The sequence below is a fragment of the Sorghum bicolor genome, chromosome 5 (genome assembly GCF_000003195.3).
Source record: "Sorghum bicolor cultivar BTx623 chromosome 5, Sorghum_bicolor_NCBIv3, whole genome shotgun sequence".
Lineage (NCBI taxonomy): Eukaryota > Viridiplantae > Streptophyta > Magnoliopsida > Poales > Poaceae > Sorghum > Sorghum bicolor.
The window spans coordinates 64393125-64415922 of NC_012874.2; the positions used below are offsets into that span (position 1 = coordinate 64393125).

A 22798-nucleotide genomic window follows, 5' to 3' on the forward strand; every position below is an offset into this window, starting at 1 on the left:
CACAAAGCTCCTAAGCTCACTAGCAATGCTCAATAACAAGGCAACCAATGCTAAATTAGAGAGCGCAAATTACTTAGCTACACAAACTAAGCAATGTGACTAACAAGGTTACACAAACCAAATTAGTCACACAGGGGAACTACTTCTAGCTACACAAGCAAGAAGGTAACTAGCAAGCTACACAAGCTAACTAATTACAAGAGCAACTACACAAGCACAAGTATATGAAGTAAATATAAGCTTGGGTTAGGGACTTGCAAACCAACGGGAAGAACAATGTTGACACGATGATTTTCTCCCGAGGTTCACTTGGTTGCCACCAAGCTACGTCCCCGTTGTGTCAACCAACACTTGGTGGTTCGGCGGCTAAGAGGTGTTACACGAACCTCGTCCTCACTAGGACACCGCAAGAACCTACCCACAAGTGAGGTAACTCAATGACACGCACAATCCAATAGAGTTGCTCTTCGCGATCCCCGCGGGGTGAGCACCGTACCCCTCACAAATCCTCCTCCGGAGCACCACACAATCTTCTTGCGTGCTTCAAACGGAGTCACAATCCACCAAACCGTCTAGGTGATGGCAATCACCAAGAGTAACAAGAAATCCCCAATCACCAAGATTTCCTAGTGCCACCAAATGCAAATCACGAATGCACACACTAGGCTCTCACTCCCTCACTCAAAATAGCACCAAGCATGAGAGGGAGAGGAAGGGGAAAAGGTGGATCTTCAACCTCTCATCCACACCCACAAAGGGCTCTCAATCTCTCTAAGAAATTTCAGCTCAAATCCATGGGAGAGAGAGAGAGGAGAGGAGGAACCCTAACTTGCTTGCTCTCCTAAAGTGAGAAAATGGGGAGAGAAGTGAGGAGGATGAGGGCAGCAGCAGCCCCAAATACCTCAGCTCGCGCTCCCAACGGTCAGATTCAGCATCGCAGGAAATTCCAGTGCGGGTAGGAAATAATTCCAGGCGAACACACTTTTGACCGTTGGCGTGGGTGAACTCCAGTTTTGAAAAATTTCCAGTGCGGGGCAGCTAAAATTCCAACCGACCCCTCTCTGTTCCAAGCACAAATACCAGAATATCCAGGTAGGGTAGAGAATAACTCCGATCGACCCCTTGCTGTTTGGGCATGACTACTAGCTCGGTTTTTCAACTCAAAACCCCTTTTTAAAGTGCTAACTTTCCCACCAAGTACCAAAAACAATTGAGCACTTAAGTTAGCATTTTCACAAATGATTTTTAGGGCTTTCTCAAGTATTCTCACCACGTCACTAAGCGCAATGCATATGCAAAAGAGACTCACACTTAGTGGCACTAGATAACCATTGCAATTAAAGATTTCCCCTCTTTATAGTACGGTTATCTATCCTAAATCCGGTCAAGCACTTCTCTACTCAACTTAGACCGGTGAAATAAAATGCCCCATAGGTTATACCTTTGCCTTGCGTATTTCATTCCATCTCCTTCGATGTTGATGCAACACATGCACCAACCAATCACAAATGATATGATCCACTTCATATCATCACATGACCGTATTGGTTCATCGATCTTGACCTCACTTGCTCTTCACCATTGCCTTGGTCCATCGGCGCCAAGTCTTGCTCAAGCTTCACCGTCACACGCGGTCCCTCGCTTCAAAGCCTCTGACTTGCCCTTCACACTTGCAACTAGTCCATCGAGCCAAGCCTCATCTTGATCTTCTCCACCTTGGTCACATGACTCCATGTCATGTCTCATATGCAATGAGTTCCTTTATCATCACATATCCACCTATGGACTAATCTCCTGTATATCTCACATAAATACTATTAGTCCACCTAAGTTATCACTCAATTACCAAAACCAAACAAGGACCTTTCACACCCTCTCTGCGCACGAGTCCGATGAGCACCGGACCGTCCGGTGTGGACTTGCAGAGCGTCCGGTGTGTTGCAGGTAGCCGTTAGAAACTGACGCGCGAGATTCAAGTTCGACACGTGGCCAACTCCAGTGCACCGGACGCAGGGAGTCGAGCGTCCGGTGCTCACTTAGTAGCGTCTGGTGCCCCCGTTTTCAGCCCAGTGAAAGTGGCCAACGGCTAGTTTCTTTGAGGGGCTTATAAATAGTTGGTGGCCGGCTTTGGGGGGGTTCTCTCTTGCACTTTTGAATACTTGAGGCATACTTTGAGCTAGAGAACACTCCCTCCACTCATCTCCTTGCTTGATTTCTCATCCTAGTGAGATTGAGTGAGATTCAAGTGCATTGCTTTGAGAGTTGCATTTAGTGGCACTTGATTCTTGAGTTTGCTGCGGATTTCTTGTTACTCTTGGGTGTTTTCCGACGCCCTAGATAGCTTGGAGCAGCGGTGGTGTTGAGCTCGTGATTGGAGATTGTTTCGAGCCTCACCAAGTGACTTTGTGAGGGGTTCTTGAGCCTTCCCCGCGGGAGATCGCAATTGGCTACTCTAGTGGTTTGCTCGTGGCTTGGAGGATCCCCATCTTGTGAGTGGATGTGCGGCACCCGCTGAGGGTTTGGCTTTGGATTGCCAATTAGCTCGTGATCCATCAAGTGGGTGTATCGCCACAACGAGGACTAGCTTGCCGGGAAGCAAGTGAACCTCGGTAAAAAATCTTGTGTCATCTCTTGCCGAGGATTCTCTTGTGATTGTGAGTGTTTGATTGGATATATCTCTACTCTACAACGTTGGTATAACAATCACTCTCCACTCCTTACTTATTTGTATACCTTGCTAGTTGTTTAGCTTGTTTAGTTTAGTCTTCTTGTTTAGGAGTGTAACTAGACTTCTCTTGTTGTTGTGCTTTAGTGTTTAGCTTTGAACTAGTTTGTATAGGTGGCTTGCATAGCTTAGTTGAGCTAGTGCTAGAATTGCTTCGCCATTTGTTTTACTAACTCACTTGCTTAGTGAAGTTTGTAGAAATTTTAAATAGGCTATTCACCCCCCCTCTAGCCATTTGGACCTTTCACTGTCACATCGAATCTTTAGACGTATGCATGGAGTATTAAATATAGATGAAAATAAAAACTAATTGCACAGTTTGGTCGAAATTGACGAGACGAATCTTTTGAGCCTAGTTAGTCCATAATTGGATAATATTTGTCAAATACAAACGAAAGTGCTACTATTTCTATTTTGCAAAATTTTTTGGAAGTAAACAAGGCCTGAACTAAACAAGGCCCTACTCATTATTAACTGTTTGATGTATGCTTTGGCCTCCTTTGGTTCCCTGTTAAATTTTAACCAGCTAAAATTATTTTAGTTACTCTTAGATAACCAATGACATTAAACTATTTTAGTTTCCTTTTAATCAGTGTATTTGGAACTTTAGTTATTAATAAAGTGATTGAAGTTTAGTTGGCTAAAATTTAGCAAAAGAAACCAAATAGGCCCATTATTTTCATAATTAGGCCCTGTTTAGATTTCCTTGCTATATTTTAGCTAGCTAAAATTATTTTAGCTACTCTTAAGTGACTAGTAGGACTAAACTATTCTAACTTTTTAGTCAATGTGTTTGGAAGTTTAGCTACTAAAGTAGCTAAAGTTTCGTTGTTGACTAAAATTTAGCAAAGGAACCGAGCCAGCTCTAAGTATCAACGTACCCCTTTGTTGTAACTTGTACTAATCATTAGACACACCCAGTCACTCACACAGGGTATACACATGCATGTACGTAGGCCATGCTCGCTCGCTGCAGATTTCCAGTCATACGACGATCCGTAAAATGACAAGAAATACCTGCGATTGTTACTGAAACCAATGCAATTGCTGAGTCTGAGAAAGGAGACGAGACCATTCGTGCAGTGCAGCTTCCTCTGCGCCTCTGCTCCTTCCCTATTCTACGACTAGTACACGCACACCGCCGCTGCCGCTCTTGGCCTAGACACATGGGCCTTGTTTAGTTCCGAAAAGATTTCGGATTTCGGTACTGTAGCACTTTCGTTTGTTTGTGACAAATATTATCCAATTATGGACTAACTAGGATCAAAAGATTCGTCTCGCGATTTCCAGCTAAACTGTGTAATTAGTTTTTACTTTCGTCTATATTTAATGCTTCATGCATGTGCCGCAAGATTCGATGTGACGGGGAATCTTGAAAACTTTTTGCTTTTTGGGGTGAACTAAACAAGGCCATGGGCCCTGCGCCACCGAGGTGCGCCTATGGTCGTCTACTCCGGCGATAGCCGGGACCGGCCGGCCGGGAGCGGGGACGAAAGCGTCAAAGCGAGGAGAGGAATCTAGGGGTAGTCTATCCTTCTGCAGCACAGAGAGGGCCCTGCCAGCCCAGTGCCACACACATGGGCGTGTAGTAGGGGACTTTGATCCCAGTTTTGTTTGTTGACGATTCCTGTGGCATATATACCACTGTGCTGCCAACTAGGGCCCCATGCATGCACTACAACGCTCCACCACTGTGCTGCCAATTAGTTGTCGTTTTGGGCTCTTAGCCCGTTTTCCTGCAGGGATTTGAACCGTCGACCTTCAGCCTTGGATCACAGAGAACTACCCACTTGAGCTACCTAAGATTGTTGTAAAGAAGACACTACGTAAAAAAAGGAAAAAAATACTCTCTCATTACTCACTTCTTGGTAAGCACAATTATATCCTAAACGACAACTAATTTAGATATAGAGGGAGTACACAGCCCGCCCTAGGTTGGTAAAATTTTTTCTGTCCTGAAAGGCATATACTCTTATCTTTCTACTTATTAGATTTTTTTAAAAAAAAAGTGTGCAAACACATTTCAATGCAAAAGTGTATTGAGATGTGTGTTTTTACACTTTTTAATATAAATTTAATAAGTGAGAGAGTTTAATATGAATCTAATGAGTGAGAGAGTAAGAGTGTGTGCCGATAAGAAAAAACTGTGTTCCCCCACCCCACAGCGAGCCACGGTTGTTGGCCAACACACAGTGCCATGCCCCTAGTGAGCTAAACACGATTAGAGGTATGTAGCTCCACTGTAGTAGTCATCCAACAACCGTGTGTGCATGCACTGTGATTGGTACTACTGCCAGCCCACAAGTGTGTGTAATGCATTGCTTCATCTACAGGCGTGTGAGCGTGAGATGACCAGACCAGGGCACACGCAGTACTAGTAGCCTTTGGGTAGCCTAGCTGGTAGATGAGGTTTACACATCATCGTGAAAAGGATGAACAGCAGCACCTTCAGCACTAGTAGTACATCTGTTGTGTCATTTCTGATCATCGGATTCAACTTTAATTTTTCCATGGCTAACCTTTAGTCGTTGTCCCATCAATGTTTAGACGACGTATATACGAGGTATTAAATATAAATTAATTATAAAATTAAGTACTTAGATTAAGATAATTTATGAGACAAATTCTTTTAAGCCTAATCAGTTTATAATTACTGATAGATTAATCCATAATTACTATAGTAAACATATGCTAATGAACTAATTAGTCTTAATAAACATGTCTTGCAGATTATGTTGAAATCTGTAATTTATTTTATGTGAATACCATATGTTGCACCATATGTAACATTGGATGTAACACCTTTTGAACTTTAGTCTCTACACCCATATATAACATTCGATGTAACCCATATATAAGCTTTTGGTCGTGATTCTAGTAGGTATATGTATTGTTGGTAACGGAGATGGCCGGATTTGAGATTTCCTTTTATTCTCTCTCTCTTCTTTTCGTGAAAAAAGGTGTGGTACCTGTACATGGACCATGTATATTACGTGGGTGTGACCAGTGGGCGACTTTATATATATGGAGGACGGTATTTGGCGACAATTCAAGTGCAGATGATCTCTCTCTATATATATAGAGAGAGAAAGAGAGAGATCATATATATATATATATATATATATATATATATATATATATATATATATATATATATATATATATATATACACGGTAGCGCTATTCTACACCCTAGGTGTAGAATATTATTCTACACCGCAAGACAAAACTGAGTAGAAAAAATACTGAGCAGTACTGGAGAGTGTTCAGTATCAACTTATCCAACACTCAGAACCATGAAATACTGAACAATACTGAAACACGAATACTGAGCGATACTGAATTTTGTTCAGTATAACAGTTTGGTGTAGAATAGTATTCTACACCTAGAGTGTAGAATAGCACTTGTATATATATATATATATATATATATATATATGTGTGTGTGTGTGTGGATGGATGGATTTGAGATATTATATATATATTTTTCATTTGGTATTAAAAAAGACGACGATGTGAAATGTGGACCATGTTGGACCTATGGGCAACATATATAGCTAGGTACAGCGGTTTTAATAATTTGGGAATAATTGAAGCGCACATGCATGATCTCTGGATTGATCGCCACTAAGACAAAAGTTGAAGCATTGTAAATAATGCACAATGTGTTCCGAAATAATTCAAATGCAATATTATTATTTAAAAAAGAACTGCAGTAGTGAATACCCAAAACATTTTTTTTCATACAACTATAACCACACGTCGCTGTATGCTAGTAGGGAGATGAGGGAGTCGTGCGATTCTGCGAACCATGCATCGTGCATCGTGTTGGACAGAATATTTGCGAGCCGAGCGAGTGGTGTTCGTTGGTTTTCTTTGACGTCCACGTGGCAGGAATGTGGAGGGTATGCATGGACGCGCAGTGCATGTGCCTCCACATGAACTTTTTCCGGAAAAAATCCGGTTGGAACCGCTACGGCCCGTTCGTTTGCAGTCGACCGAAATGGTCTCGAATTGTTCTCAAACTGGAACCATTCAATAAATTATATTAGGTTGGAATTGTTCCGGGCTGTTCCAGACCGAAAACGCTTAACCGAACGGGTCCTTAATTTGTATAAGCACGGCAGGCAAACCTCTGAAAATGATTCCTGGCCTGGAATCAGCTAACCGAATGGTGCCGGCATTTAGCTGCAACGGCGTACTACCATTAACCATCGTTCAGACTGCAAACGACTAGTAGTAATTAAGAAGTCAACTTTTGAATTTTCGTTTATTGAGAAGTCAACTTTTTAAATTTTGATTAATTACATATAAAAATAATATTTATATTACATAATTAGTGTTATTAGATAGATTGTTAAATATAATATCATAATAAATTTATTTAGAGATATAAATATTATATATATATTCTATAAATTTAGTAGAAATATAATCGAGAAAGTTTAACTAGTACGTATCTCGTAATCTCATCTATTCTAAAACGGAGGGAGAGAGTATACAAGTATAACTACGTACCTCTTTCAAAGACCAAAAATATATTTAATTCTCTCTCACGGCACTAGTATTATTGTTATGTTTGTGTGAGAGAACATACCTTGTATTATAGGACATAAGAAAAAGTGGTTACGCCTTATCGTACGACGTACTACTCGTATAGTAGGAGTAAATGATTGTCTTGGGCCTTGTTTAGTTTACCCCGAAAACCAAAAACTTTTTAAGATTCTCCGTCACATCAAATCTTAGAGCACATGCATGAAGTATTAGATATAGACGAAAATAAAAACTAATTGCACAGTTTGCCTGTAAATCGTGAGATGAATCTTTTGAGTCTAGTTAGTCCATGATTGGATAATATTTGTCAAATAAAAACGAAAATGCTACAGTACCGAAATCCGAAATTTTTTCGGAACTAAACAAGGCCTTGGTGTCAGGTGTACAAGAGCATGATGCATCGGTCTGGGACATCCGGGTCTTGTTTAGTTCCAAAAAAAAAATATGCAGAATTTTTTAGATTTCCCGTCACACGAATCTTTAGACGTCTCGATGAAGTATTAAATATAGACGAAAATAAAAACTAATTACACAGTTTAGTCGGAATTGACGAGACGAATCTTTTGAGTCTAGTTAGTTTATGATTGGATAATATTTATCAAATACAAACGAAATTGATACTATTTACATTTTACAAAATATTTTGCAAGTAAACAATGCCCAGAAGCGGCGCGGCTGCACACTGCATGCGCACTCTGCAATGGCATGGAACAGCCACCGACTCGATCACACGCTGTGGCGGCTGGCTGCAGAGCTCCGATCCAGCCATGGAGACGCGGCCGGCCGGTGTGTAGGTCACCCTGGCCGTGCGTCAATCAATAATTAATGGCCGGCGGTGGTGTGGTGGACGAAACGAGAGAGCCAAGGAAGGAAGCGGGGCAACGATGATCGGCCGGCGACCAGTCCGGGCCATGCAGCATGGTGCTGCTAGTAATTAATAAGTGCATGTGTTGGTACGCCTGGACGCTGCTCCACCCGCTCGTGCGCCGAGGGCCCGCGCACCCATGACTCTGCGCCGGTCCGTCAGTCTGCGGCGACGACCAGCGCCGCGCAGGTGTGGCCGGCCAGGTGTGCGTGCGTGCCTCTGCCTCCGCACGGCAGATCGATGATGGCCCTCAATGATTGTAGCAGAGTGGGGTGGTGCACATGTGGACTGGTCTGGTGTGTTTGGTTTGTGGGTGGTCGAGTCTAGCCAGGTTACGGGTGCACATTGTTTGGCAATATGCTCCTATATAGTTATGGGCTTGTTTGGTTGGGCCTAATTTAGTTCCAAAAGAATTTCTTAATTTTTTTAAAAATTTTTACGTCGCATTGAATCTTTAAACGCATGTATAAAGCATTAAATATATATAAAAAAACTAACTAATTGTACGGTTTGCCTATAATTTGTGAGGCAAATCTTTTAAACCTAGTTAGTCCCTAATTGGGCAGTAATTAATTGTCAAATACAAACGAAAATACTACAGTACCCAAACCCAATTCTTTTCACCAACTAAACAAGGCCCTAGCCTGATTTTCATGTTCAAGTGTTTGGTTTGATGTATTTTTCCTTGGCTAGCCTAGTGTAACCGACTTAGAGGTGTTTGGTTGCTGGTTTAACCGTTGGGCGTGTTCACCAATAGAGTCAACTGGTAGCCTTACCCCTCCAACATGCTTGACTAGGATAAATACCTGCGCCCCATCCCGAATCGATCACCCCCATTCGTTCACCTCCCACTCATCCCTTCGCCTATCTCTCGCCGAGTGCACCGTTAGTGCGCCGGCGTAGCCACCCGTCTTCGACGATGAGCGACCACTAGCCCGCCGCCGACGCCGAGGTCTACCTGTGGCCTACACCGTTGCCAGGGGCACTGGTTGCGAGTGTTTCTTGCATTTCGAGATAGAACTCCGCCTCTCGGCCACTCCGTCTGCCAGCATCTCCGCGAGCATTGACGCGAGCCCATTGGTGAGGCATCGAACAATGGCGACTACAACCACGAGCCGCATCTGAGGTACGACATCATCTACATCGCTCCCCAACCCCTAGGGTTTTAGGTTCTGTCGAAGAAATTGTTCCCCTTTTATTGAGATTGTCGATTACACACCAAAGTTGCGCGATTGATTTGAGTTATTGTTTGGTACGGTTCTGATTCGTTTTGTAATAAGCGAAACCCTAAAGTAGGTACCTAAAATGTCAACATTTTGATATTGGGTCGGTTGTTTGTTCTCTGTTCTTCGTAGTATGAGAGCGACTCGGCCGTCCCCGATGCTTATCTAGAACGTGATTGGTCCGGCGTCAGTGATATTTTTCTTCCAAAGTGTGGATGTTCTGAATGCCATCGTCAAGAGAGCATGGGAGGAGCGAATTATAGCCCAAAACCCTAGCCAGGCGGTGAGGCTTTCCTTTTTATTCAGTGGCCAGCCAAGGTCAAGTGGGCCCACCACAGCGGCCACGCATGGAGCTGGACGAAGCCTGGCTCCAGAAGAAATACTAACCTCGTGTTTTTTTTGCCTAACTCCGGACGTACGGGTGCCTGGTTAGAGCCTCACTCCATGGGCTAGTCTGGCAACCGAACAATGCAAATCTGACCCAACCACTCTAAAAGCCAGTCTAGGGATGGCCGTCATTAGGCCCATTCAGTGCGGAATCAATCAGCAGCAATCTTTCGGCCAGCAGCATACGCGGACTGAAGTAGCCCACAGAGTGGCCACAGAGTCCCGCCGGCTCCAGCATCTTTCAGCCCAACAAGAGCTTCACCATTTCTCTTCCTGGGTGTCGTTCATCTTCTGTTTCCACCTTAATTCCATTCGCCATCAAATACTGTACGGACAATAGTGTTAATTCAAATATTTCACGATTTAATTCTTAACGTTCTGTGATATTTGTAGCATTTTCATTCTTTCCACACACGCTATTGTACGTTCCACGTGTACAATTTTTCAAGATTACATATGTTTTTTTGTTTTGCATGTTTATATTGAAAAGTCATAAATAGAGTATACTCATATTAATCAACCAATTTATAATAGTGGCTGCACATCCATAATATTTAGTTCAATGCATACGAACGTTTCTCTCCTACAGACCGTTGTGAATTGTTGAAACAGCACTATGGATCAAAGTGGAGAACACAAAATCTTCCCGGCATGCATGCCCAGACAAGTAGCCCACCGACCTGCTTTCCCTTTTCCTTTTGAAAAAAAGACTCCTTTTTATCTAGCTGAATTATCGTGGCGCCTTATAACTCCTAGAACTTTAAAATTGAAATCTTATCTCTCTTAACTCCAAAAAATCATTGAAGTTATCTCCCTGTGCTGAACTGGTTTTCAAGATGGTTTCTTACTTTTAATGTTTTTTTAGAAAATTGCCGAACTTTTGATCTGAAAATGTTCCTAAGATCTAAAAAATCTATAGAAAGAGTGGGACACTACAAACTCAAATAAAATATTTAAAGGCCGTTAAAGTAAAAGATTCTAAAGATGTGATGTTGGGATAGGGTGGTGTGTGTGTTGGGGGGGGGGGTGGGGGCTTGATACATTTTGCATTTTGATTTTTTTTTATTTTATTGGCAGATGATGTTAGAAAGGTAATTAGAAAAATTGTGGTGTGTTAATGGCACTATGTCTCCAAAGAAAATATGATGGAGTCTATTACGAGAATGAAGTAAAGAGCGACTAGGTGATTTCTGGGCAGTGACGAATCCAATCTAGAGTTTGACTTCGTGATGGAGAAGCGTTCGATGATCTCATGGGGGATCTCCCCTTTGCAGGAGCTGCCAGCTAGCATCGATGCCACAATTGTGTCACATTAGGACTCATCTAGAGTTGTAGCGGGGACTATCCTTCCCAGTTCCCTTAGAAACTTGGACACCCTACTATTTTGCTGGGATCACTGTTTGCAAGTCGAGGTTTGTAATGTAGGCTTGGGGGAACTCTTGGTGTGGGTGATATGGGATCTTTGGTGAGGAGATTGCCCATTGGAAGCCTCGGTTTCACGAGTGGCATACTCATGTGGTGGACGGAGGCATCTTGTTGGCAGGAAAGGTCCACACAATGGCAGACAACAATAATGATGTTGTGGATGATGCGACCCAAATAGATCGGTGGAGGCGAAGCAGACAATGGTTCATCAGGAGGGTGGGATAAGAGCCTGATTAGTTGTCTAGCCTTGATGCCGATGAAGCAACCATTAGGCGGAGGGGACAATGCAGAGGATGAAAAGGGGTTTGATCTAGATGCTGGAGGACAAGGTTCAGCTCGAAGTATGGCTTGTGATAGCATGCTTCTACTTGGGCTAACCCTACAACATGAATGCCCTCTTCATGGAGATGAGTAGAGCCTAGGGCCTACAGGATACCATGGAGGCATGAGAACCACTTCGTGCTAGAGTTTGATCTAGAGAATCTGTCCAAGTTCATCACCAAGGATGGACCTTGGAGGCACAGGGGAATGCCCTCATTGTGTTACTATGTATGATGGCTTCTGGAGTCCATAAGAGATTATCATCGACAAGATCGCTTATGGGTGTAGTTCCATGATGTGCCCACTCACCTTATGACTAAAACCTTCACCATAGCCCTAGCGAAAAAAGATCAACAAAGATACTGTGGAGGTAGTTGGTCTGGCTGATGATTTCTTAAGAGTTCTCTTGATGTTCCCTTTGGGAGATGCACTTCATTGCTTTGTGGAACAAGGGTCAAAGGTCAGGGTTTATTATCATTTAAGGTGACATATGAAAATGTTCCAAATTGATTTATCTACTATTATTTACATAGGCTTGCTAAGCAAAACGATCTATCTGATATTATGTATCATGATTTGATGATGGATAATATCGATGAGGTCACCAACAAAAAGAATCAATGCTCTCAAGGATATGGAGAAAGACAAAGCTTGAGTTGCCTAGGAATACAACAAGAAAGTTTAAAGAAAAATTCATTCTAGGAATACAACAAGAAAGTTTAAAGCAAAAGTCATTCCAAGTTGGAGATTTAGTGTGGAAAACCATACTACTGCTTCGGACGAAGAGCAACAAGTTTGGCAAGTGGTCACCAAGTTGGGAAGGTCCTTATAAAGTGAACAAAAGTGATGTTTGGGAATTCATATCTGTTGGAGAAATTGCAAGGTGATAGTCTTCCAAGAGCAATTAACGGGAAGTATTTGAAAAAAATATTTTCCAAGTGTGTAGCATGAAGCATAGAGTGTTTTCCAAACAATGGTCGATACAATATATTGCTCTTAAAACAAATATGACCAATGTATATATGATCCTTAGATGCTAGATAACTGATGACTTGAACATTGTTGCTATATATTTAGTATTTTTATGTTTTCGAGTTCATACAATATTCACCTAAAAATAAGGGTCATATGTTGACATGCAAAAATGACATGTTCCATGCATCAAGGAGGTGATGGAAAATATTTGGTGCAATACAATTCACTACACCACAACACTAATATAGCGTCACACATGTCATTATAGGTTCACTAATATCGTTGAACCATTGGTCGGTATAGCTGGCCCACAGATCAAGTGTCGGTAAATGTACCTTTTACGTTGAACTATCTGTCGGTATAGATATTTGACTATACAATCAAACTGTCGGTCGGGATAGATAAGCAAAGAGGACAAACCTTCAGTCGGTATAGGACGATGCCTCATGTGCGCTCTGAAAAAGAAAAAGGCCAACTTGTGGAAAACAAAATTGGGCCTTCACACCCGCAGCCCAAATCAATGCCAACTCCCTCAACCCTAAACTCCCACGTCCAACCCCTCTCTCTCACCACACCCGAGCGCCCCCTGCCCTTTCCCACCCGCCGAAGCCCTCTCCACACCCGAGCGCCCCCCTGCCCTCTCCTGCCGGTGCTCCCTCCCCTTCCCTCTCTTCCACTCTGGCGGATCTGGAGGATCTTGGAAGACCTCGTGGATCTGGTGGAGCCTGCGGCCCGACGTCCTCCACGGGGACACCCTCTGTCCATCCAGGCGACGGTGCTGGGTGACGAGGCTGGACGCACGGGGATCGCACGACGCACAGAGGTCGGGCGACATCGACCTGATGGCGCCATGGAAGGTATGCGGTAGTGACCCTCAACCCCTCTATCTCTCCTATCTCAGATCCATGGAGGATCCATCCCTCACCTTCTTCCTTCGCAGATCCACAGTTATGGCGACGATGGTGGCCGAATCCGGCATCAAGGGCTCGAATTCCGGCGGCAGTAGTGGCCGGATCCGGTGCCGCTCCTCACCTCCCTTCCTTTGCTCGCCTCCGGCTGCAACGAGCTTCTCCGATGGTGGCGGATCAAGCACCTCCGGCTGCGGCAGTGCACGGAGCAGGGCCTGCTCTCCCGACGGCGGCGGCCCAGATCCAGGCCCGGTTAGGCTGGGTATGTTTTTTTATTTGATTAACCGTGATGGGCAGCAAACCGCCACAGAAAATAGACCATTTTTATGACCTTTGATCCGAGGCGGTTACATAAACCGCCTCGGTTAATCGGTTTTGCCCGCCACAGTAGAGTTTATTTGTAGTAGTGGTAGAACCTGTCTTTGCATATTGATAGTTGAATTTACAACAACTGCTTTGTCATATTTTACACTGTAATAGATTTTTATCTGCCTGCTCCAAACTCTAAAAATAGACATGTTTTGCTTTTGTTTTCTGTCATTGTCTATATTACACTGTAATGGATATTTATCTTGTCTGAGCTCTCAGAGCTTGCATAGCCCTTTGTCATATGTACTTTTATCGAAGTAAATTACCCATCATGCATAATATACTCATAACATGGTTTGCGCTTTTCAGGTTCTGTTCTTGGATATAAATGCTGACGAGGTAAACTAACTGATTTCTGCATAACTACAAATATTTTTACCCTTGTGCTGAGTTCTACAATTTCTGATTCAACTTATATGACAAAATATTTTTTGGCCTTGTTAGAGCCCTGTTTAGTTTATGTTTGGATCAATGTACAAATATTCTTGATACAGAAACCAATTGTTAGAATATGTCCTCTCTGATCATCCATCCTTTACTGAAAATGGGCACATCGCATATGCAAATTTTTTTAGATAAAGGATATAAAATCCGGCCTCTACATCCGAGGATGTACACAGCCCAGTATTACAGAGTTTTATAAGAGATAAACAAGGAGAGCCAAAGTCCTATACAAGGACCAGGACGCTAGTTTAAACAATATAAATGTTTCCATCCTTTATTGGATATCTCTAAAGCAATTACTTCTAATTTCTTGCTTATCTTCGAGAGCACGTCATTGGCTGTCTCATCATGCTGCAGCTGAGCCCAAAAGCATAACCAATACGCTCCTCTGAAAATTACCTGCATAATAGAGTTAGTTTTCATTTTATTAAAAACATAATCATTGCGGCATCTCCAGATAGGCCAAGGCAAAGCAGCCACCCCCACCCAAATCAGATCTCTAATCTTTTTATTTTGATTAGATAGCCAAGTACCAAACATGTGGCTGATTGATCTAGGTTGGGTCAAACTAGTAGCAAAGAAGATAAGCCTCCAAATCATTTTGGTAAAGGGACAGTCTAGGAATAAATGTTGAATAGTTTCATTCCCATTACAGCAAATGCACTTCTGACTCCCTTTCCAATTTTTCCTAGCAAGGTTGTCTTTGGTTAGGACGACACCCCTTTGTAGGAACCAAAGAAAAATTTTAATTTTTAGAGGTACCTTTATCTTCCAGATCTTCCTATGCCGAAAGGGTGTATGTGTATCTATAAGATTGAGATACAAGGAACGGACAGAGAATAACCCTGATCTGGTTAAACTCCATCTGAAATAATCTAAACCATCCACCAATTCGACATGGGATATCTTTGCCACTAGACTAAGCCAATCTGTAAGTTTATTATCCACCAAGGCCCTCCTAAAAGATATGTTCAGAGGGTTCGTACTCATCACTTTTGAGACTGTGGCGTGAGGATCTCTCACTATGTTATATAAAGATGGATAACTAACTTTCAGAGACTTAGTCCCTACCCATGTATCATCCCAAAACCTAGCTGCGGTTCCATCTTTAATATAAAAAGAACCTTTTGCCAACACCTCATCTTTGATACGCATGAGGCCTCTCTAAAAATGGGAGTCATTGGGCTTAGCTGTCACCTGGGATAGGCTTTTGGAGTTTAGGTATTTATTCCTTAAAAGCGTTTGCCATATACCTTTGCCATATACCTTCCGTATTCAATAGATTAACCAGTCATTTGGCTAGGAGGCACTTGTTTTGCAATTGTAAATTTAGGATATCTAATCCTCCTTGATCCTTAGGGCGGCACAGGATGTCCCATTTGGCAAGGCGATATTTATGTTTATCAGAAGATCCTTGCCAAAAGAACCTTGATCTATAATGATCTAGGTTCTTTACGACTCCCTTGGGAATCTCAAAGAAAGACATCATGAACATCGGCAGGCTACTTAGGACTGAATTAAGCAGTACTAGTCTTCCCCCATAAGACAGGTACTTCGCTTTCTAGCAAGAGAGTTTCTGTATGAAACGATCTTCTACTTTTCTCTATTCAGAATTAAGGAGTTGTCTATGATGCATAGGGATCCCAAGATATCGAAAGGGATATTCACCAGTATTGCATCCAAAGAGACTAGTATAAAAGGATTCCATCTCTTTAGCAGCTCCATAGTAGAAGACTTCGCTCTTGTGGAAATTGATCTTCAGCCCTGATAGCTGTTCAAAAGCACAAAGCAACAGTTTCAAATTTTGTGCTTGTTCGAGGTTGTGATCAATAAAGATAATGGTGTCATCTGCATACTGTAATATGGACAGACCATCATCTATAAGGTGGGGTATAACACCTCTTATCTCACCGTCGGCTTTTGCTCTGTTAATAAGGAGAGCTAGCATATCTGCGACGATGTTGAATAAGATTGGTGACATTGGATCTTCCTGTCTGAGTCCACGTTTGGTCTGGAAGTAGGGCCCTATGTCATCATTGACTTTGATTCCCACACTCCCACCTGTGACCATAGTTTCTACCCATCGACACCATTTGGGGGAGAAACCTTTCATACGTAGCGTTTGTTGTAAAAAAGACCACTTTACTTTGTCGTATGCCTTTTCAAAATCAATTTTGAAAATGACACCGTCTCTCTTTTTAGTGTGAAGCTCATGGATGGTTTCGTGTAAGATGACGACCCCCTCTATTATATTCCTGCCTGGCATAAAGGCAGTTTGTGTTGGTCTCACTACAGTTTTAGCTACCATATTAAGCATATTTGTGCCCACTTTAGTGAATATTTTAAAGCTCATATTAAGAACACAAATTGGCCTGTATTGCTGAATTTTTATGGCATTATTAACTTTTGGGATTAAGGTAATAATACCAAAATTCAGACTATATAGATCAAGAGTCTCCCTATGCAGCTCAGTGAATAAGGGAAGGAGATCATCCTTTATCACTTCCCAAAACACCTGATAGAATTCCACCGGAAAACCATCTGGTCCTGGAGCTTTATTATGCTCCATTTGGAAGACCGCATCCCTCACTTCAGATTCAGTGAAAGGGCTAATGAGGATGTCATTTTCCTCCGAAGATACCTGTGGAATATCCAGGATTTGGTCTTCCCTAAGGGAGATCATCGCATATGCAGATAGTGTTCATGCAATCTGAAATTTAGAGACAGGTGATGTTCTATGCAGATAGTGTCCATATCCAGATACAGATAGTGTTCATGCAATCTCATATTCCATTGTACGGATATTTTATATTACTTAGTGGAATTTTAGAGACTTTGAGTTGTTCATTGTCTTTAGAGAATCAAGTTAATTATAGGTAATTTTAGAGACTTAGAGTTGTTCATTTTGACAGGCATTTTGCTGGTAACATTGTGATATATACAGCTCATGCCTTTATTGTTGGTTAATGCTGGTGCACTGGTTGCATTGGTGTCGTCCAAGGTCCGAGCAGGCAGTGGCCATGGTTTTGGGGCAATGGGGTTGTGCAGATTTTCCCATGGGTGTTCGGATGGCTTTGGTTTTCCTTTCCTGTGTTTATTTGGATCACTGGATACTCATTGGATGGTGCTCTTGTCAAGGTTTTGCAGCTAATACTCACTAACACCCACTCGTATTCTCTTGTCAAGTTGTCGCTAATTGGATTTTCATATTGCATTTCAGTTCAGCCATCCTGCAAGGCTTAGGCAGCGTACTTGGTGGTGTCGACAAGTTAAAACTGCTCATCGAAGCTATGTTTTGTTTTGGACGCATTGAGCTTTAGGTGTTAGTGAGCTAAGCTTTTGGTTACAAATGGTGAATGTATGACTTTTGGTCACATGAGGTAGAGATATGGATGTTGATGGCTTGCTTATGCTCTGCGAGCTTCTAAAGTATTTTGTACCTATACGATGTTGAATTTGACCAGCCATACATTAGGCTAACTCATATATCAATGAATCAATATCAATGTTTTGTATTCATATTAATCAGTCTCCTTGTATGTATGGTTAATGTATATATTGTATTGAATTTTTGTGCGTTGATAACAAATAATTTGGGATTCATTATGTACTGCTAATTAGCAGCATATATATTGTCTCTATGTGAATGTTTCGCGTTGGACTGTTAGTTGCTAAAAGTATTTATAACCTCAAACTATGTGTCGGTATATATAGCCCCTAAGGTGTCAGACAGTTGGTCGTTATAAACATGTTGGTCGGTATAGGCTATAGCGACGCCACTTTCAGCGACTCCAAGTAAGTGTCGGTATAGATCTATACCGACCGATGGAGCGTCGCTATATTGACCTATACGGACCCACAGTGGGACGCTATTCTGGGGCTGTGGTGTAGTGATTCAAGCACAAAGCAAAGAAAAGAAGAAGATGGCATCACCCTGCCAGAACTGCCCTTGCTGCCCCTTATTTCAACCGCCCAGCATAGTGCTTAGGTTGTGAAAATGTAAACCGAGTTGGTTTTCAAATATGTTTTGGATCTATTTTCGACATAGAAAACATGGAGAACACGTTTTTTTACTCGTTTTCTACTAGAATAAGATCACCCCCCTCTATATAAACAAGCGGATCATAGTCGGTTGAGTATTCAAACTTCTAATCATCCAAATCACAATACATACCCTCTTTTGCCCTACTTTCCCTCTACCTTGCTTGCTCATCAAGTTTCCCAACGGGATTTGGCAGCGTTCTAGGTGGTCTAACCAACCCTAAAACACCCTTCACATGACGATGCTCCTCAACGGGTCTTCTCGAGAGGTATGCGGGAGTCTACCATATGAAGAACGAGCTTATCATCGGCCTAACTGACCCCTCAGCAGTTTCGTTGATCTGTTGCGTTCTTGCTGCGATCTAGATTTTTTGCAACCTTGGATGTGCTAGCCCTTGCTGCAGTCTGACCCAATCAGCCGTCAACAAGATGCTTTCTAGCTAACTGATGCAGCGCCCCAGGGAGATTATATGGATTGAGCTCCCAAGACGGTGCTAGCGAAAGATGTTGATGGACCAAGGATCAAGACGTTGGTCTAAGGCTCTGATATTGTGTGAAAAATAATTGGAACAGCTTGGTATGCCCGCCCTTATTAGGCTGCCGCCCATGTTTATTACATAGTTCGGTTGATACACGTCGTAGTAGGACTTCGTACACGATTGAGTGGCACTCTACATCAACTTGGAGCATGCTTCGTTTGAGCTTATCAACCACTAGTTTTCAGCCATGGAACAACATCAGCATCGGCCATAGAAATGATCAGCCGAACAAGCCAATATCTAAACCTATTGTTTCTTTAGAACTCAGTCTGTTCGGAACCGTATCTATCTATGCTTCTATAACAAGGATCATATAACTGAAATTAATAAGAACATATAATTTCCTTATAGAACAAGTAAAGCGATCCATCTTTTCTTGTAATAACCGCACACACCACACGACGTTCACGCTTATCATACCATGCTAGAGTAGCCCATGTGCCTCCTGACCATATCTGACGTGTAGATGGAGCAAATCACCAAACATATGGATCTTTTACAGAACTAGCTAGATCCATGATCCCGTGCAAACACAAGTTGTACAATCTTTATTTTGCGATGATGGAAGAGTAATCTCTAGATCAAACACAGTGCCATAGATCTAATTAAGACGATCGATGGTTACAACTAACGCTTCTTGGTTAACCTTTATGGAGGAGTAGTGAGGACTCCCCCCCAAAGGTGAGCCCAGAACCTCGAGTGGCCTCCTCAACAATCTTATCCAGCCTCGCCGCCATGTCCACAGTCATGTAGTTTTTCCAGTCGCCGACCTGCCCCTTCCTGAAGAATGTCTCACTCTTGATGCCCAGCCGCGTAGTACTCCCGTTCTTGTTGACGTCCTTGCTCTTGAGATTCTCCAAGCTGCACAGCTCCACGATCTGATCCACCACCCCATCCTCCTCGTCCTCCTCAGAGAAGCCGCACCCCATGAACGCTGCCAGCTTCTTGAGGCTGCCCACCGGATCTCCCAGCATGTCTTCGTACCTGAGGAACAGCACATGGTTGGGCCTCTTCTGGCTCGCGTGCCAGTATTCTAGGGCGTGGAGCCAGTGTGGCCCTCCGGGGAACCGCCCCTCACAGAAGAGCTCAAAAGCCTCCTCGAATTCGGTCACGCCTGCAGTGTCGTCGTCCTGCAGGTCGGCCTGGCCATCGCCGTCGCCGGCGGTGGCGGTGGCGGGTACCGTCGCTGCCACCTTCTTGTAGAAGTACCAGTAGGAAACGAGCACGTCCTTGGGATCCCGGCACACGTACACGATCCGGCACCGGGAACCCTCCGCCGTGATGGCATGGGGAAGCTGGGAGTAGGGAAGGTGCGTTGCAAACAGCCGTGGAGAAGAAGGGAGCGCCTCATACAAACCCCTTACAGCTCTGCCGTCGGCGTCGTCGTCGTCGTCGTCGTCCTCCTGCTGCTGCTGCTGCTGCTGCTGCTGCTGGATGATCATGAACTCCAGGAAGCCGACACAGTCGTGCGGGTTCCGGTGGTTGAGCGGGTGTTGGCCGTCGGACGGCGAGTGGGTGGCACGGTTGAGCGTCGCGAAGGCAAGGGCCTTGAGCCAGGTGGTGCCGGACTTGGGTAGGCTGGCAAGGAAGATGTCTGATGTCTCCGGCTGGAACCATGACGATGCGCCAGCGGCAGCCAAGCCCTTGAGTATGAACTCAGCTTGCCAGAAGCCTCCGTACTGCCGGCGGCGCACCATGAGCCGCGTCTCCAGGGGGAGCGACTCGATTATCTCAGTCTCAGCTGCAGGTACATTATTGGTGTACAGGCTCGCCGGGTTCCTCTGCTGCTTCCTCCTCGAGTGAGCTGCTGTTGCTTCGTCCGATGATGCAGATGCAGCTGGTGCAGGAGCCGCCATTTCTTCACCAGCGAGGACGGCTGCAGGGAGAGCAGCAGTAGTGCTCATGGTGCACTGTGTTTCGGTCGCATAAGCGTTTACATGCATCAGATTCAGAACATCCTTCAGTGAAGACAGAAGGTTACAAGCAAAGGGATTGCATGCCAAAACTCACCAGAATTGATGTCCTCCAGATCGAGCTGTTGCTCCTCGGCCCTGTTGATGCACAACGCCCTCAACCACCAACCTGCAGTACCAATAATACCAATGAGTGCCCATTGGTTGATTTAGGAGTTGTTTTTGTGGGACAACGGTCTGGGGTTTTCGGCACGATATGAATTATTATTGGTGAAGTTTGTTATATATATACAAGGTGCAGCAGAGGCCAAACCTGTTCTGCCTTCTTCCCCACCAGAAAATATTCCTTAGTATATATAATAAAATTGTTCAGTTAGTTGAGGGACAGAATTTGGAATTTGAGTGGAAGAAAAACACCCAGGTATATTAAATTAAGTACAAAGTCCCAATAAATACGTAAACAGAGGTCATAGATGCAGAACAAACACATATATGTGTAAGCAGATCTGGGCACAGCAAACTCCAGAATATATATACAAGCATGGAGACTAAAGGAAAACTTAAGTAGCCCGCAGGCATACAATGTAATCGCCAATGAGTATCATGCATGCATGGCAGCTCTAGGAGTTTACCTCTTACTGACCCAACAATAAAATCATGAGGCCAATGCCCATATGTTTGTTCTAGGTAACATCCTCTAGACTGATATATATGCACGCACCGTGGTCATGCCTTCTGGTTGTGCTTATTCTTTCAGCATAATGTTGACCTTGCTTGCTTCTCTTAACAACACAAAAATGTCGGTGTCAAAGTGCACAAGTTATTGGCCATTTGAACCTAGTTTACTGTTATTTTCTCTGTCCCGCAATATTTGACGTTGGAAACGGTAACCAAGATAGAAGGTAAAAGACCCTTATAGCCCTATGAAGCAATCATCACAACTGCTGAAAGTTTGGAATGACATGCACATTAATTGCTCTCCTTGCTATACTGTTTATGCCCATGGCTAGACTTTTTTTTTCATTTAAACATCGAGGCTACTAATGGATGGTACGTGCTAGGATGAGTGGATGACAAATGATTGATGTCTTGATTGGGCTAGAGTAGGCTATAACGTGAAGCATTATGGGACAAGCTTTGAGTTCTAGAACGTCAATAATTTTGGATTAAGGGAGTATATTGTTTAACCCTTTTTATATGCTTACTGCTTTGTCAATCATTTTAACCGATCACCATTGCCGCTGGATCCAACTAGGACTAGTCTTGATCAGTGACGTATTGCTGCATTAAATTAATTAGGGAGTATGGATGACCAATACTCCCTCCGTCCCTAAATACTGCTATTTTTAGGAGAAAATTTTGTCCACAAATATTGCTATTTCTACTAGCATACTCAGTCCACCAGCCCATTTAATTTCTCATTGGAACTTCCGTGGTCCACCAGCCCATTTAATTTCTTCTAGAGAGTAGTACTTTGGCGCATGGTAATTGGTTGAGTATGTTTAGTTGGCATTAAATGCAGCTCGTTGGAACCAGAGAACTATGGCTTAACGTGCATGATTAATGGTGGAACCCAAATTAATTGATGGTAGAATGGTCTTTTGTTTGCCACACTAATTTGTCTGAAATCTGCTAGAAATAGCAGTATTTGGGGACGGAGGGAGTAGACCACAACATTAATTAAGAGTGTACAATTACATATATCTCACTATCCCCTGCTTATTGTGTGTGAAAGTTATGGATTTATATTATTAACTATGTGTGTAGGGCAGGAATGTAATGATGCACAAATTAGTAGGATTGTGATGCACTGGCTAAAAAAGCGTTGAGAAGACCAGCTACATAGTAATATAATGCACAACTGATACGGAATGAATATCTTACATTTGCTAATTAGAAGATTCTTTCTAGCCCAAATCTGTCCTTTGTTCACTATTACAGCCAATTTGTAGAGGTAGATATAGATACTCCATATAGGTAGCTAGGCTAGCCGCCTACATTGTTATAGAAATAAGCGATTTGTAGAGATAGCTACTTAGCCACCCTTAGAAGTCAATGTCTAGAGATGGTTATTAATCACAACTGTCTCTCTTCGAATCGTTTCCTCGA

General features: G+C 43.1%; 1 protein-coding gene and 1 long non-coding RNA gene across 2 annotated transcripts; one reads left to right on the forward strand and one right to left on the reverse strand.

The window, feature by feature from the left end:
- Nucleotides 13808-17715, forward strand: LOC110435707. The gene is made up of 2 exons (XR_002453550.1): nucleotides 13808-14091; nucleotides 17422-17715. It is a non-coding gene; the product is annotated as an uncharacterized LOC110435707 (long non-coding RNA).
- On the reverse strand, nucleotides 19100-20959 carry LOC110435517 (cytosolic sulfotransferase 10-like). The gene is made up of 2 exons (XM_021461138.1): nucleotides 20787-20959; nucleotides 19100-20686 (listed from the first exon to the last, which is right to left on the reverse strand). Exon 2 carries the CDS (start codon nucleotides 20678-20680, stop codon nucleotides 19418-19420), a length of 1263 nt encoding a protein of 420 aa, XP_021316813.1. The 5' UTR covers nucleotides 20681-20686; nucleotides 20787-20959; the 3' UTR covers nucleotides 19100-19417.